Here is a 15,069-nt window from a genome sequence, read left to right as displayed (position 1 = left end):
GTTGAAGAGATTGTCTTTTCTCCATTGTATAGTCTTGCCTCCTTTGTCAAAGATAAGGTGTCCATAGGTGCGTGGATTTATCTCTGGGCTTTCCATTTTGTTCCATTGACCTATATTTCTGTCTTTGTGCCAGTACCATACAATCTTGATGACTGTAGCTTTGTAGTATAGTCTGAAGGCAGGCAGGTCAATTCCTCCAGTTCCATTCTTCTTTCTGAGGATTGCTTTGGCTATTCGAAGTTTTTGTATTTCTATACAAAATAATTGTGAAATTATTTGTTCTAGTTCTGTAAAAAATACTGTTGGTAGCTTTTAGGGATTGCATTGAATCTATAGATTGCTTTGGGTAGTATACTCATTTTCACTATATTGATTCTTCCAATCCATGAACATGGTATATTTCTCCATCTATTTGTGTCCTCTTTGATTTCTTTAATCAGTGTTTTTTTTTTTTTTAGTTTTTTATTTTTTAAATTTTAAAATCTTTAATTCTTACATGCATTCCCAAACATGAACCCCCCTCCCACCTCCCTCCCCATAACATCTTTCTGGGTCATCCCCATGCACCATCCCCAAGCATGCTGCATCCTGCGTCAGACATAGACTGGCGATTCAATTCACATGATAGTATACATGTTAGAATGTCATTCTCCCAAATCATCCCACCCTCTCCCTCTCCCTCTGAGTCCAAAAGTCCGTTATACACATCTGTGTCTCTTTCCCTGTCTTGCATACAGGGTCGTCATTGCCATCTTCCTAAATTCCATATATATGTGTTAGTATACTGTATTGGTGTTTTTCTTTCTGGCTTACTTCACTCTGTATAATCGGCTCCAGTTTCATCCATCTCATCAGAACTGATTCAAATGAATTCTTTTTAACGGCTGAGTAATACTCCATTGTGTATATGTACCACAGCTTTCTTATCCATTCATCTGCTGATGGACATCTAGGTTGTTTCCATGTCCTGGCTATTATAAACAGTGCTGCAATGAACATTGGGGTACATGTGTCTCTTTCAATTCTGGTTTCCTCGGTGTGTATGCCCAGCAGTGGGATTGCTGGGTCATAAGGTAGTTCTATTTGCAATTTTTAAGGAATCTCCACACTGTTCTCCATAGTGGCTGTACTAGTTTGCATTCCCACCAACAGTGTAGGAGGGTTCCCTTTTCTCCACACCCTCTCCAGCATTTATTGCTTGCAGATTTTTGGATCGCAGCCATTCTGACTGGTGTGAAGTGGTACCTCATTGTGGTTTTGATTTGCATTTCTCTAATAATGAGTGATGTTGAGCATCTTTTCATGTGTTTGTTAGCCATCCGTATGTCTTCTTTGGAGAAATGTCTATTTAGTTCTTTGGCCCATTTTTTGATTGGGTCGTTTATTTTTCTGGAGTTGAGCTGCAGAAGTTGCTTGTATATTTTTGAGATTAGTTGTTTGTCAGTTGCTTCATTTGCTATTATTTTCTCCCATTCAGAAGGCTGTCTTTTCACCTTGCTTATAGTTCCCTTTGTTGTGCAGAAGCTTTTAATTTTAATTAGATCCCATTTGTTTATTTTTGCTTTTATTTCCAGAATTCTGGGAGGTGGATCATAGAGGATCCTGCTGTGATTTATGTCTGAGAGTGTTTTGCCTATGTTCTCCTCTAGGAGTTTTATAGTTTCTGATCTTACATTTAGATCTTTAATCCATTTTGAGTTTATTTTTGTGTGCGGTGTTAGAAAGTGATCTAGTTTCATTCTTTTACAAGTGGTTGACCAGTTTTCCCAGCACCACTTGTTAAAGAGATTGTCTTTACTCCATTGTATATTCTTGCCTCCTTTGTCAAAGATAAGGTGTCCATATGTGTGTGGATTTATCTCTGGGCTTTCTATTTTGTTCCATTGATCTATATGTCTGTCTTTGTGCCAGTACCATACTGTCTTGATGACTGTGGCTTTGTAGTAGAGCCTGAAGTCAGGCAAGTTGATTCCTCCAGTTCCATTCTTCTTTCTCAAGATTGCTTTGGCTATTCGAGGTTTTTTGTATTTCCATACAAATCTTGAAATGATTTGTTCTAGTTCTGTGAAAAATGTGGCTGGTAGCTTGATAGGGATTGCATTGAATTTGTAAATTGCTTTGGGTAGTATACTCATTTTCACTATATTGATTCTTCCAATCCATGAACATGGTATATTTCTCCATCTATTAGTGTCCTCTTTGATTTCTTTCATCAGTGTTTTATAGTTTTCTATATATAGGTCTTTAGTTTCTTTAGGTAGATATATTCCTAAGTATTTTATTCTTTTCGTTGCAATGGTGAATGGAATTGTTTCCTTAATTTCTTTTCTACTTTCTCATTATTCGTGTATAGGAATGCAAGGGATTTCTGTGTGTTGATTTTATATCCTGCAACTTTACTATATTCATTGATGAGCTCTAGTAATTTTCTGGTGGAGTCTTTAGGGTTTTCCATGTAGAGGATCATGTCATCTGCAAACAGTGAGAGTTTTACTTCTTCTTTCCAATTTGGATTCCTTTTATTTCTTTTTCTGCTCTGATTGCTGTGGCCAAAACTTCCAGAACTATGTTGAATAGTAGCGGTGAAAGTGGACACCCTTGTCTTGTTCCTGACTTTAGGGAAATGCTTTCAATTTTTCACCATTGAGGATAATGTTTGCTGTGGGTTTGTCATAGATAGCTTTTATTATGTTGAGGTATGTTCCTTCTGTTCCTGCTTTCTGGAGAGTTTTTATCATAAATGGATGTTGAATTTTGTCAAAGGCCTTCTCTGCATCTATTGAGATAATCATATGGTTTTTATTTTTCAATTTGTTAATGTGGTGAATTACATTGATTGATTTGCGGATATTGAAGAATCCTTGCATCCCTGGGATAAAGCCCACTTGGTCATGGTGTATGATCTTTTTAATGTGTTGTTGGATTCTGATTGCTAGAATTTTGTTGAGGATTTTTGCATCTATGTTCATCAGAGATATTGGCCTGTAGTTTTCTTTTTTTGTGACATCTTTGTCAGGTTTTGGTATTAGGGTGATGGTGGCCTCATAGAATGAGTTTGGAAGTTTACCTTCCTCTGCAATTTTCTGGAAGAGTTTGAGGAGGATAGGTGTTAGCTCTTCTCGAAATTTTTGGTAGAATTCAGCTGTGAAGCCGTCTGGACCTGGGCTTTTGTTTGCTGGAATATTTTTTTTTACAGTTTCGATTTCAGTGCTTGTGATGGGTCTGTTAAGATTTTCTATTTCTTCCTGGTTCAGTTTTGGAAAGTTATACTTTTCTAAGAATTTTCCCATTTCTTCCAAGTTGTCCATTTTATTGGCATATAGTTGCTGATAGTAGTCTCTTATGATCCTTTGTATTTCTGTATTGTCTGCGGTGATTTCTCCAGTTTCATTTCTAATTGTGTTGATTTGATTCTTCTCCCTTTGTTTCTTGATGAGTCTGGCTAATGTTTGTCAATGTTATTTATCTTCTCAAAGAACCAGCTTTTAGCTTTGTTGATTTTGGCTATGATCTCCTTTGTTTCTTTTGCATTTATTTCTGCCTTAATTTTTAAGATTTCTTTCCTTCTACTAACCCTGGAGTTCTTCATTTCTTCCTTTTCTATTGCTTTAGGTGTAGAGTTAGGTTATTTATTTGACTTTTTTCTTGTTTCTTGAGGTGAGCCTGTATTGCTATGAACCTTCCCCTTAGCACTGCTTTTACAGTGTCCCACAGGTTTTGGGTTGTTGTGATTTCATTTTCATTCATTTCTATGCATATTTTGATTTCTTTTTTATTTTTTCTATGATTTGTTGGTTATTCAGAAGCATATTGTTTAGCCTCTATATGATGGAATTAAAAAAATTTTTTCCCTGTATCTGACATCTAATCTTACTGCATTGTGGTCAGAAAAGATGCTTAGAATGATTTCAATTTGTTTGAATTTACCAATGCTAGATTCATGACCGAGGATGTATTCTATCCTCAAGAAGGTTCTGTGTGCACTTGAGAAAAGGGTGAAATTCCTTGTTTTGGGATGAAATGTCCTATAGATATCAATTAGGCCTAACTAGTCCATTGTGTCATTTAAAGTTTGTGTTTCCTTGTTAATTTTCTGTTTAGTTGATCTATGCATAGGTGTGAGTGGGGTATTAAAGTCTCCCACTATTATTGTGTTACTCTTAATTTCCCCTTTCATACATGTTAGCATTTGCCTTACATATTGAGGTGCTCCTATGTTGGATGCATATATATTTATAATTGTTATGTCTTCTTCTTGGATTGACCCTTTGATCATTATGTAGCGTCCTTCTTCGTCTCTTTTCACAGCCTTTGTTTTAAAGTCTTTTTTATCTGATATAAATATCTCTACTCCTGCTTTTTTTTTGTTTTTGGTTTCCATTTCCATGAAATATCTTTTCCCAGCACTTCACTTTCAGTCTGTATATGTCCCTTGTTTTGAGGTGGGTCTATTGTAGACAGCATATATAGAGGTCTTCTTTTTGTATCCATTCAGCCAGTCTTTGTCTTTTGGCTGGGACATTCAACCCATTTACATTTAAGGTAATTATTGATAAGTATGATCCCGTTGCCATTTACTTTGTTGTTTTGGGTTCGAGTTTATAAACCGTTTCTGTGTTTCCTGTCTAGAGAAGATCCTTTAGCATCTGTTGGAGAGCTGCTTTGGTGGTGCTGAATTCTCTCAGCTTGTGCTTGTCTGTAAAGCTTTTGATTTCTCCTTCCTATTTGAATGAGATCCTTGCTGGGTACAGTCATACGTGTTGTAGGTTTTTCTTTCATCAGTTTAAATATGTCCTTCAGGCCATTCCCTTCAGGCCTGAAGAGTTTCTATTGAAAGATCAGCTGTTATTCTTACGGGAATCCCCTTGTGTGTTATTTGCTGTTTTTCCCTTGCTGCTTTTAACATTTATTTTTTGTGTTTGATCTTTGTTAATTTGATTAATATGTGTCTTGGGATGTTTCACCTTGGGTTTATCCTGTTTGGGACTCTCTGGGATTCTTGGACTTGGGTGACTATTTCTTTATCCATTTTAGGGAATTTTTCAACTATTATCTCTTTAAGTATTTTCTCATGGCCTTTCTTTTTGTCTTCTTCTTCTGGGACTCCTATGATTCGAATGTTGTGGAGTTTCACATTGTCCCAGAGGTCCCTGAGGTTGTCCTCATTTCTTTTAATTCTTTTTTCCTCTGCGCTTCATTTATTTCTACCATTCTATCTTCTACCTCACTTATCCTATCTTCTGCCCCCTTTAAACTACTGTTGGTTCCCTCCAGAGTGTTTTTGATCTCATTTATTGCATTATTCATTATTGAGTGACTCTTTTTCATTTCTTCTAGGTCCTTGTTACACATTTCTTGCATCTTCTCAATCCTTGTCTCCAGGCTATTTATCTGTAACTACATTTTATTTTCAAGATTTTGGTTCATTTTTACTATCACTTTTCTGAATTCTTTTTCAGGGAGACTCCCTATTTCCTCCACTTTGGTTTCGTTTGGTGGGCTTTTATCATGTTCCTTTACCTGCTGAGTATTTCTCTGCCTTTTCATCTTATTTAGGTTGCTGTGTTTGGGGTGGCCTTTCTGTATTCTGGCAGTTTGTGGTTCCTCTTTATTGTGGAGATTTCTCTCTGTGGGTGGTCTTGGACATGCAGCTTGTCAGGGTTTCTTGGTTAGGGAAGTTATGTCAGTGTTCTGGTGGGTGGAGCTGGATTTCTTCTCTCTGGAGTGTAATGAAGTCTCCAGTAGTGAGTTTTGAGATGTCTGTGGGTTTGGTGTGACTTTGGGTAGCCTGTATACTGAAGCTCAGGGCTGTGTTCCTGCATTGCTGGAGAATATGCATGGTTGTCTTGCTCTGGAACTTATTGGCTCGTGGGTGGTGCTTGCTTTCAGTGTAGGTATGGAGGCTTTTGGATGATCTCTTATCAATGAATGTTCCCTGGAGTCAGGAGTTCTCTGGTGTTCTCAAGTTTTGGGCTTAAGTCTCCCACCTCTGGTTTTCAGCCTTCTTCTTACAGTAGCCTCAAGACTTCTCCATCCATACAGCACTGATGATAAAACTTCTAGGTTAATGGTGAAAACATTCTCCACAGTGGGGGATACCCAGAGAGGTTCACAGAGTTACATGGAGAAGAGAAGAGGAAGGAGGGAGATGAGATGACCAGGAGGAAAAGAGGGGGCAATCAAAAGGGGAGAGAGCAAGCTAGCGAGTAAACAATTCCCTATGTGCTCTCCACAGTCTGGAACCCTCATAGAGGTTCACAGAGTTACACAGAGAAGAGAAGAGGGAGTAAGGAGATAGAGGTGACAAGAAGGAGAAGAGTGGGAATCAAAAGGGGAGAGAGCAAGCTAGCCAGTAATCAATTCCCTAGGTGCTCTCCACAGTCTGGTACTCTCAGAGAGGTTCATGGAGTTACATGGAGAAGAGGAGAGGGAGGAAGGAAATACAGGTGAGCAGGAGGAGAAAGGGGGGAATCAAGAGGAGAGAGATAGATCTAGGCTGTATTCTGTTCCCTATGTGTTCTCAGCATCCTGGAACACACACAGAGATTTACAGAGTTGGGTTGAGAAGAGAAGGGGGAGAGAGGAGATAGAGGTGACCTGGGGGAGAAAAAGGAGAGTCAAAAGGGGGAGAGATTAATCAAGCCAGTAATCATATTCCTAAGTAAAAATGGGTACTGAAGATTGGATTCTTAAATGTACAAAACTGATAACAAATACCATAAAGCAAAGATTAAAAATCTAGAGGTTAGACTCTCAAAAACACAATATCATAAAAAAAATCACAAAATATATAAGAAATATATATATGAAGTTTGTTTTCAAAATAGGGTTTTTTTTTTTGCAATGTAATAGTAATTTATACAAATGAATATTAAAGGAGTAATAGAGGAATTTAAGTGACTTCCCTGGTGGCTCAGATGGTAAAGCGTCTGTCTACAATGCAGGAGACTCGGGTTCAATCCCTGGGTTGGGAAGATCCCCTGGAGAAGGAAATGGCAATCCACTCCAGGACTATTTGCCTGGAAAATCCCATAGACAGAAGAGCCTGATAGGCTAGAGCCCATGGGGTCGTAAAGAGTCGGACACAACTGAGCGACTTCACCATAGAGAAATTTTAAAAAAGGGAAAAAAATGTTTAATTAAAAAGAATGGTAATAGTAAAAATATATCTAGGAGTTTCTCTGGAGCTGTTGCGGGCAGTGTAGGGTCAGTTCAGTTTCAGGTAGTTCCCTGTTCCAGCTTATATTTCTCAAGATCTGTAGGCCCCTTCCAATGTAGTCTGTGTTAACGACAGGGATTTTAATCTGTGGCACCTGTCAATTCCAAAGCTGTTCCCTGTGTTTATTTGGCTTCTTCTGTTTGCAGGTCTGTTCAGTGTCTAATTTCCGACCTGACACAAGGGGGCGAAGGTGATCTCTTGTTTAGGCTCACTTGTTCAGTGGTGCTGTGGGGAGGGAGGAACACTGCAAACAAATATCACAGGCGTGTGTGGGGCGTGCTCACAGTGTCTCGGCCACACAGAGTTTGCCCCTGCTCGTGGCGTGTGTGCTTTCCCAGTCTACACTGCTCGGGCTTCAGGTTGCTCTGCAGGGAGCGGGCTCTGGGTTGCATGCACTTCCCAGGTCTAAGCTGCTCAGGTTCAGGTTCTCGGGTACTCCACAAAAGCACAGACTCGGTTGGGCCTGCGTTTGTGCCCTTCCATGATCCGAGCAGCTCAGGAGACCAGGTGCTTGGAGAGCACACTGTCCTAATGTGCGGTGCATCTTATCACCTCCCCAGTTCCAGCCGCTTGGTTCCTCAGGCACGCCCATCTACGGTGGGAGGTGTGGCTTTTCTGGGGAGCTGATTTCTGGCTGCGACCCTCCCAGTGGATGTTACCCTCTGAGAATCTCAGGAAGTCTTGGTTAGAAACTGGAAGCCTCTTTGCAGTTTGGTAGGGGATGCCCTCTGTGGGGCCGAGATTGCCCCTTTCTGGCTCTGGCTGCCCCCCACCTGCCTCCAGCTGGGGATGGCCGGTCTGCAGCCAGCTAGCTCTCCTCTGGTATTCGCTCAGTCCTTAGTTCTGTGAGCAGGCTGGCAGTGCCTTAGGTTTGGGCTTTTCACGGGATAGTTCTCTCTCTCTCTCTCTTTCTCTCTTTCTCTTTTTTTCCCTCTCTCTCTCTGGCTATTCCACACTTTAGGTTTCCGTCTCATGTTAGCTCCCTCAGATTGCCCTCAAGCCATTCAGGCATGGTCCTTAGGCTAAGCAAGGCAGCCAGCTCATCCCCAATCAGTCCCTGCTTGCTGGTGGTGGAGGAAAGGTCTGGGGTACTTCTCTGGGAGTTGCCATTAGGGACGTAACATGTGGGTTTTATTTATTTTTCCTCCTGGTTTTGTTGCCCTCTGAGATTCCAAAACTCCCCCAGACCCACCAGTGAGAGGGTTTCCTGGTGTTTGGAAACTTCTCTTTTTAGAATCCCTTCCCGAGAAGGATCTCTGTCCCTATTTTGTCTCTCTTTTTATCTTTTATATTTTGTCCTCCTCCTTTTGAAGACAATGGGCTGCTTTTCTGGGTGTCTGATGTCTTCTGCCAACGTTCAGAATTTGTTTTCTGGTGTTTGCTCAGCGTTCAAATGTTCTTTTGAAGAATTTGTGGTGGAGAAAGTGGTCTCCCAGTCCTATTCTTCTGCTGTCTTGGCCTCACCTCCCTACCCACCACCCGCCACCTCCTTCAGCCTTCTAAAGTCCTGCTCTGCTTAAGGCAGGAAAGTGGTGCATTAGGATATCTGTTTTTGAATGAGTAGGGACTGCTGTTAATATTCCTATAATATCTCTAATTCAGATACCAGCCAGACTGGAATTTAAGCAAGAATGAGAAAACAGAAGACAAAATTCAGATGAAGCCTCTAGTCAAGGAAAATCCTTTGGACTCTGAACCTGAAGCAGGAAGCTCAAAGACTCTCAAGAGTCTGTGGTTGCCTGTCAGCAGCAGCCCTACCCAGAAATCCGCCCAGATTGTCTACGGATGTGCCTTCCTGCTTGGTGAGCACTGGGACATCTCTTTGGTCATATTTTGAAACTGACAGGATGGAGTGAGAGTGTGTGTTTTGTCAGTGGAGGAGTCTTGCAGATATGATGGCCCTTCCTGATACTGGTGGTTTCAGGGAGGGATGTGACCCGAGGTCCTGACGTCTTTGTCTTCTGGGTCCCGCCTGTTCTCCTCCTCCTTGACCCTTGCAGTTCTCCTGCTGATTATCCTGAGCCTGATCCTGGCCCAGTGGCCCAGCCAGGTGTTCTCTGGAGACCCTGTGCTCACAACAGTGGCTGTGCTGCTGCTGCTGCTCATCACTGGTGTCACAGCCATCATCTGGAGGCAGCCCCAGGACCCCTCTCCTCTTCCATTCAGGGTAAGTGAGCTGATGTGTCCAAAGTGTCCTCCTTGGGTGAATGAGGTCTGTGTGCTTTGATGGCAAAATGTCCTTTCCTGGACAGGGAATGAGGGGAGTTACTGAAACCAATGGACTCTTCCCTGATCCACCCTCAGGGCTTTGCATACACGATCTCAGTAGGCACTGAATGCACAGCCCGAGGAGGACAGGTGCCTCCCACCCACGTGGGGTAGGGGTCCCCTTTAGGACACCTGGGCTGTGTTCAGGGATGAGCTGCCTCTGCCCACAGGCCCCTGCTCTGCCTGTCTTCCCGCTGGTCAGCATCTTCGTGAACGTTTACCTGATGATGCAGACGACCTCTGGGACCTGGGCCCTGTTTGGCGTCTGGAATGCCATTGGTAAGTTGCTTTCTGGGATAAAGAGGTTTCTCGAATGACTGCACCCAACATCTTCCTGCTATTTCTCCCCACACTGTATCAGACGCCATAGAAGGTCTACTGGGCATTTGGAAGTGAGGAGAGCACCTACGTTTCCTTCTCATCGTCTCATCTCCCTTCTAGGGTTTATCATATACTTTGGATATGGGATCCAACACAGCCTGGCAGGGAACAATCATCAACAGCCACCAGCCACCAGCCTCCACCTCCCAGACTCTTGACAAAAACATCCCTGGTGCTGAGTCATCTTAACCACAGGACGTAGATGCTGCATGGAATCCCTCCATGCCCTGGCGGATCTGCTGGTGCAAGGGACACTGTGAGCCTCGGTGGAGTGTGAAGGTGGAGGCATCTAAAGCCCTGTATTTGTTGCTTGTGGAGAAAGTGACTGGACTGTTGTGCAATTTTCGGTAAACTTTTCAAAGCATACTATACATACTTATAAGTGCATGCTTCATAAGTGTGCAGCAAGATGAATTTTCACAAAGGACCACAATGTAAGCAGCAATGAGAGGAAGAAATAAATTATTATGGGCACATTAGAAGCACCTTCTTGTACTTATTTCTAACAAGAACACAGAGGCTGCCCCATTGGAAGGAAACTCAGGTGAGGACGAATTATGTGAAGAGTTATACTCCAGGGACTTCCCTGGCAGTCCAGTGGCTAAGACTCCATGCTCCCACTGCAGGGGGCTTGGATTCGACCCCTGGTTGGGGAACAAAACCCTGCATGCCCAATGGTGTAGCCAAAAAAAAATTGGTTTAAGAATGACTGACTTTCCTCCCCTAGCTTCCCCTTATTAAAATGCAGGTGGACCATACGGGCAAGAGAATCTCTGGTTGCAGGTTGTGGTTAAGATGACTCAAGCAAGACAGTGTCCTGGAGAAAATAGGAAGTCAGCAGGCTTGCAGCAATGGAAAAATGACAGTAACTTTCTGCCTTAACGATTAACTGAGATTGTTTCCCTTTAAAGATGTTCATGGCTGAGCAGAACTGTCATGGATACAAGTCCACCTTTTCCTCAGATCACTGGCTTTTCTGATGAAAGCATCTTTCTGCTCAATGAAAGCTTGCCCCATGGTTTATTGTCTGTTGAGCAGCAAGTGGCTGAACCTGCATTTGGTTAGATATCTAACTCCGGGTGCAGAATAGCCAATGGGTCCATATGAGTCACTATGTCTCTGAGTTAATATGCTCAAGGTGAATCTTCTATCTTAAGGAGCAAAGAGTGAAAATAGTCATTTATAGTTAGGATGGCCTAATGCTGGAGCTTGGGCTGTTGCATATTTTAAAGCATTTATAACTTTACGGCTTTTGTCATTTGTTCAATGGGTCTGGTTGTGTAGACTTTATTAAGGCACAGAGAGATTGGACAATGTGGAAAAAACTAGGTACCAAATTCCTGTAAAATTGTGTTGTTGATGTTCAATTGCCAAGTCATGTCAGACTCTGCAACCTCATGGACTGCAGCATGTCAGGCTTCCCTGTCCTTCACCATCTCCTGGAGTTTGTTCACACCCGTGTCCACTTAGTCGGAAACCCCCTGAGAGATTTCTTTATTCTGAGAATTGAAAAAGTCAGGATTCTCTCAATTCTTTCAGAATCAATCAGTAAGCCTGTCTTAGTGATGTGTGTGTTTACAAAGTCAAGTCTCACCCTTTGTGACCCCATGGACTGTAGCCTGCCAGGCTCCCCTGTCCATGGGATTCTCCAGGCAAGAGTACTGGAGTAGGTTGCCTTTTTCTCTTCCAGGGAATCTTCTCGATGCAGGGATCAAACTGGTGTCTTCTGCTTGGCAGGCGGATTCTTTACCACTGAGCCACCTGGGAAGCCGATGAGAAGGGAGTTACTCATCCTTATCTTCAAAACAGATGTTCTTTACCCCAAGGGTTAAATTAGATGAGCTATGAGGGTTGGACAATGCAGCCTTGGTTCACACAAAGTTCAGGCTGAACCATGTATAAGCTAAGTTGACCTCCCCTCAATATGTGAACATTTTCTCCATCATCAGCAGATAAAAATCTTAGAACTCCATGATCCAGTAATTCTACCTCTGAAGATATACCTGGAAGAGTTGAAAGCACACTCTAGAAGAGATATTTGTACACCCATGTTCACAGCACCATTGTTCACAATAACTAAAGCATGAGAGCAATCCAAGTGCCCACTGACTAAGAAATAGATGAGCCGATGTGGCAAGCACAAATAACAGAGTATTATTCGTCATTAAAAAGGAAGGGGATCTTAACACATGCTACAACATGAAGGAACCTCATGAACTCATTCTTTTAAGTGAGATAAACCTGACAGGAAAGGACAAATATTCTGTGATTCCACTTAAATGGAGTATCTGGAGTGGTCAGATTCATCAAGACAGAGAGGAGAAGGGTAACTTCCAGGAACTGGTGGAGGAGAAATAACTCAGCTGGAATTCCATCACCTCCACTACCTTTGTTCATACTGATGCTTCCCGAGGCCTGCTTCACTTCACGTTCCAGGATGTCTGCCTCTAGGTGAGTCATCACACCATCGTGGTTATCTGGGTCATGAAGATAATTTTTCTATAATTCTTCTCTGTATTCTTGTCACCTCTTCTTAGTATCTTCTGCTTCTGTTAGGTCCATACCATATATGTCCTTTATCGAGCCCATCTTTGCATGAAATGTTCCCTTGGTATCTCTAATTTTCTTGAAGAGGTCTCTAATCTTTCCCATTCTATCATTTTCCTCTATTTCTTTGCATTGAAAACTTAGGTAGGCTTTCTTATTTCTCCTTGCTATTCTTTGGAACTCTGCATTCAGATGGATATATCTTTCATCTTCTCCTTTACCTGTCTCTTTGTTTCTCAGCTATTTGTAACGCCTCCTCAGACAACCATTTTGCCTTCTTGCATTTCTTTTTCTTGAGGATAGTTTTGATCACAGCTGTGAAAGTGCTGCACTTAATATGCCAGCAAATTTGGAAAACTCAGCAGTGGCCACAGGACTGGAAAAGATCAGTTTTCATTCCAATCCCAAAGAAAGGCAATGCCAAAGAATGTTCAAACTATCGCAGCATTGCACTGATCTCACATACTAGCAAAGCAATGCTCAAAATTCTCCAAGCTAGGCTTCAACAGTATTTGAAACAAGAACTTCCAGATGTTCAAGTTTGATTTAGAAAAGGCAGAGGAACCAGAGATCAAATTGCCAACATCCATTGGATCATAAAAAAAAAAAAGCAAGAGAATTCCAGAAAACATCTACTACTGTTTCATTGACTACCTAAAGTTTTTGACTGTGTGGATCACCATAAACTGTGGAAAATTCTTGAAGAAATGGGAATACCAGGCCACCTGACCTCCTTCTTGAGAAATGTGTATGCAGGTCAAGAAGCAACAGTTAGAATCATACATGGAAAAACAGACTAGTTCCAAATTAGGAAAGTACATCAAGGCTGTATATTGTCACCCTGCTTATTTAATTTATATGCACAGTACATTATGTGAAATGCAGAGCTGGATGAAGCACAAGCTGGCATCAAGATTGCTGGGAGAAATATCAATAACCTCAGATATGCAGATGACACCACCCTTATGGCAGAAAGTGAAGAGGAATGAAAGAGCCTCTTGATGAAGGTGAAAGAGGAGAGTGAAAAACCTGGCTTCAAATCCAACATTCAAAAAACGAAGATCCTGGCATCCAGCCCCATCACTTCATGGCAAATGGATGGGGAAACAATGGAAACAGTGAAAGATTTCATTTTCTTCATCTCCACAATCACTGCAGATGGTGATCGCAGCCATGACATTAAAAGACACTTGCTCCTTGGATGAAAAGGTATGACCAACCTAGACAGCATATGATAAAGCAGAGGCCTTACTTTACTGACAAAGGTCCATCTAGTCAAAGCTATGGTTTTTCTGGTAGTCATGTGTGTGTTTGAGAGTTGGACCATAAAGAAAGCTGAATGCCAAAGAACTGATGCTTTTAAACTGTGGTGCTGAGGGGAGGAAGGAAGTATAGAGGGAAGGCTGTATGTGGATGCGCTCGCGTTTATATTTTGATGATAACCATTGATGTGTGTGCATCTCCTGGCTGTCCTATAGGAATGCATTGCTAAATAATTCAGCAGAAACATACCTCCTTGCTAATACCTTAATAGTTTAGATCAGATGATGAATCCTCTTAGAACTATTATACTTTGTGTACTCTGTTGCTTTATGTCTCATTTTAATTGAACATTAAGGGAATGTAGTATTTTAATCATAGCTCTGCCAATATGTTTATCTAGAGGCCTGTTGCCATTTTTGTCTTTAAAATTTTTGTTGCCAAGAAAGGCAAGATTACATTTTTTTCCTTCCAGATTGAGTTGGTGTAGTGTATTCTTGGTTATCAAAATACTCATAGCTTTGGGACTTTGAAATGGTAAATATTCATGATGTGTGAAACAGCATGATACATAACTGTATGGTCTTAATTACATAAAAATGAATGCTTAGTTGTGAAAATACACAAATGAGACCTAGAAGGAGATGTCAAACGGTAAACTGCTTGTGATTATGAATGACTTCGTTTTTTGCTTCTTGTGCTTTTTGGTTTCCTATTATGTATATGTTAACTTTTAAGAAATAAATGTTATTGTAAAAACCTTAAAAAAAAAATAAACTGTGGTGCTGGAGAAGACCCTTGAGAGTCCCTTGGACTGCAAGGAGATCTAACCAGTCCATCCTAAAGGAAATCAGTCCTGAATATTCACTGCAAGAACTGATGCTGAAGCTGAAACTCCAATATTTTGGCCACCTGATGCAAAGAAGTGGCTCATTGGAAAAGACTGTGATGCTGGGAAAGATTGAAGGTTGGAAGAGAACAGGACGATAGAGGAGGAGATGGTTGGTTGGCATCCCCAATTCAATGAACATGAGTTTGAGCAAGCTCCAGGAGTTGGTGATGGACAGGGAAGCCTGGTGTGCTGCAGTCCACGGGGTCACAAAGTGTTGGACACCACTGAGCAAACTGAACTGAACTGGTGGAGGAGAAAGGGGGAGTTGCTAATGAATGGGTACAGAGCTGAAGTTCTGCAAGGTGAAAAAACTCCTGGGGTTTGGTTGCGCAAAGTGTATATGTACTTACTACTACTGATATGGAGACTTAACGGTGGTTAAAATGGTCAATTTTAAGTTGTGTGTGTTTTACCACAATAAAAAAAATTAAAAAAAAAAAAAAGCCCTCTTACAGTCTCCCCCCAGGGTAACCACATAAGTGTCAAAGACTGATAACAACAC

General features: G+C 41.6%; 1 protein-coding gene across 1 annotated transcript in view; it reads left to right on the top strand.

Moving 5' to 3' along the window:
• Positions 1–15,010, top strand: part of LOC101108819 (cationic amino acid transporter 3-like) — a 46,822-nt gene extending 31,812 nt beyond the window's left edge. The window contains 5 exon segments of the mRNA XM_027978749.3: positions 8,822–9,021; positions 9,220–9,386; positions 9,658–9,766; positions 9,929–10,412; positions 11,559–15,010. Coding sequence (XP_027834550.3) covers positions 8,822–9,021; positions 9,220–9,386; positions 9,658–9,766; positions 9,929–10,026 — 574 coding nt within the window. The 3' untranslated portion in view covers positions 10,027–10,412; positions 11,559–15,010.
• Positions 15,011–15,069: the final 59 nt, after the last annotated feature.

The sequence above is a fragment of the Ovis aries genome, chromosome 14 (genome assembly GCF_016772045.2).
Source record: "Ovis aries strain OAR_USU_Benz2616 breed Rambouillet chromosome 14, ARS-UI_Ramb_v3.0, whole genome shotgun sequence".
Classification (NCBI taxonomy): Eukaryota; Metazoa; Chordata; class Mammalia; order Artiodactyla; family Bovidae; genus Ovis; species Ovis aries.
Note: the sequence above shows the minus strand (reverse complement) of the source record. Positions and strands in the feature narration are given on the sequence as shown.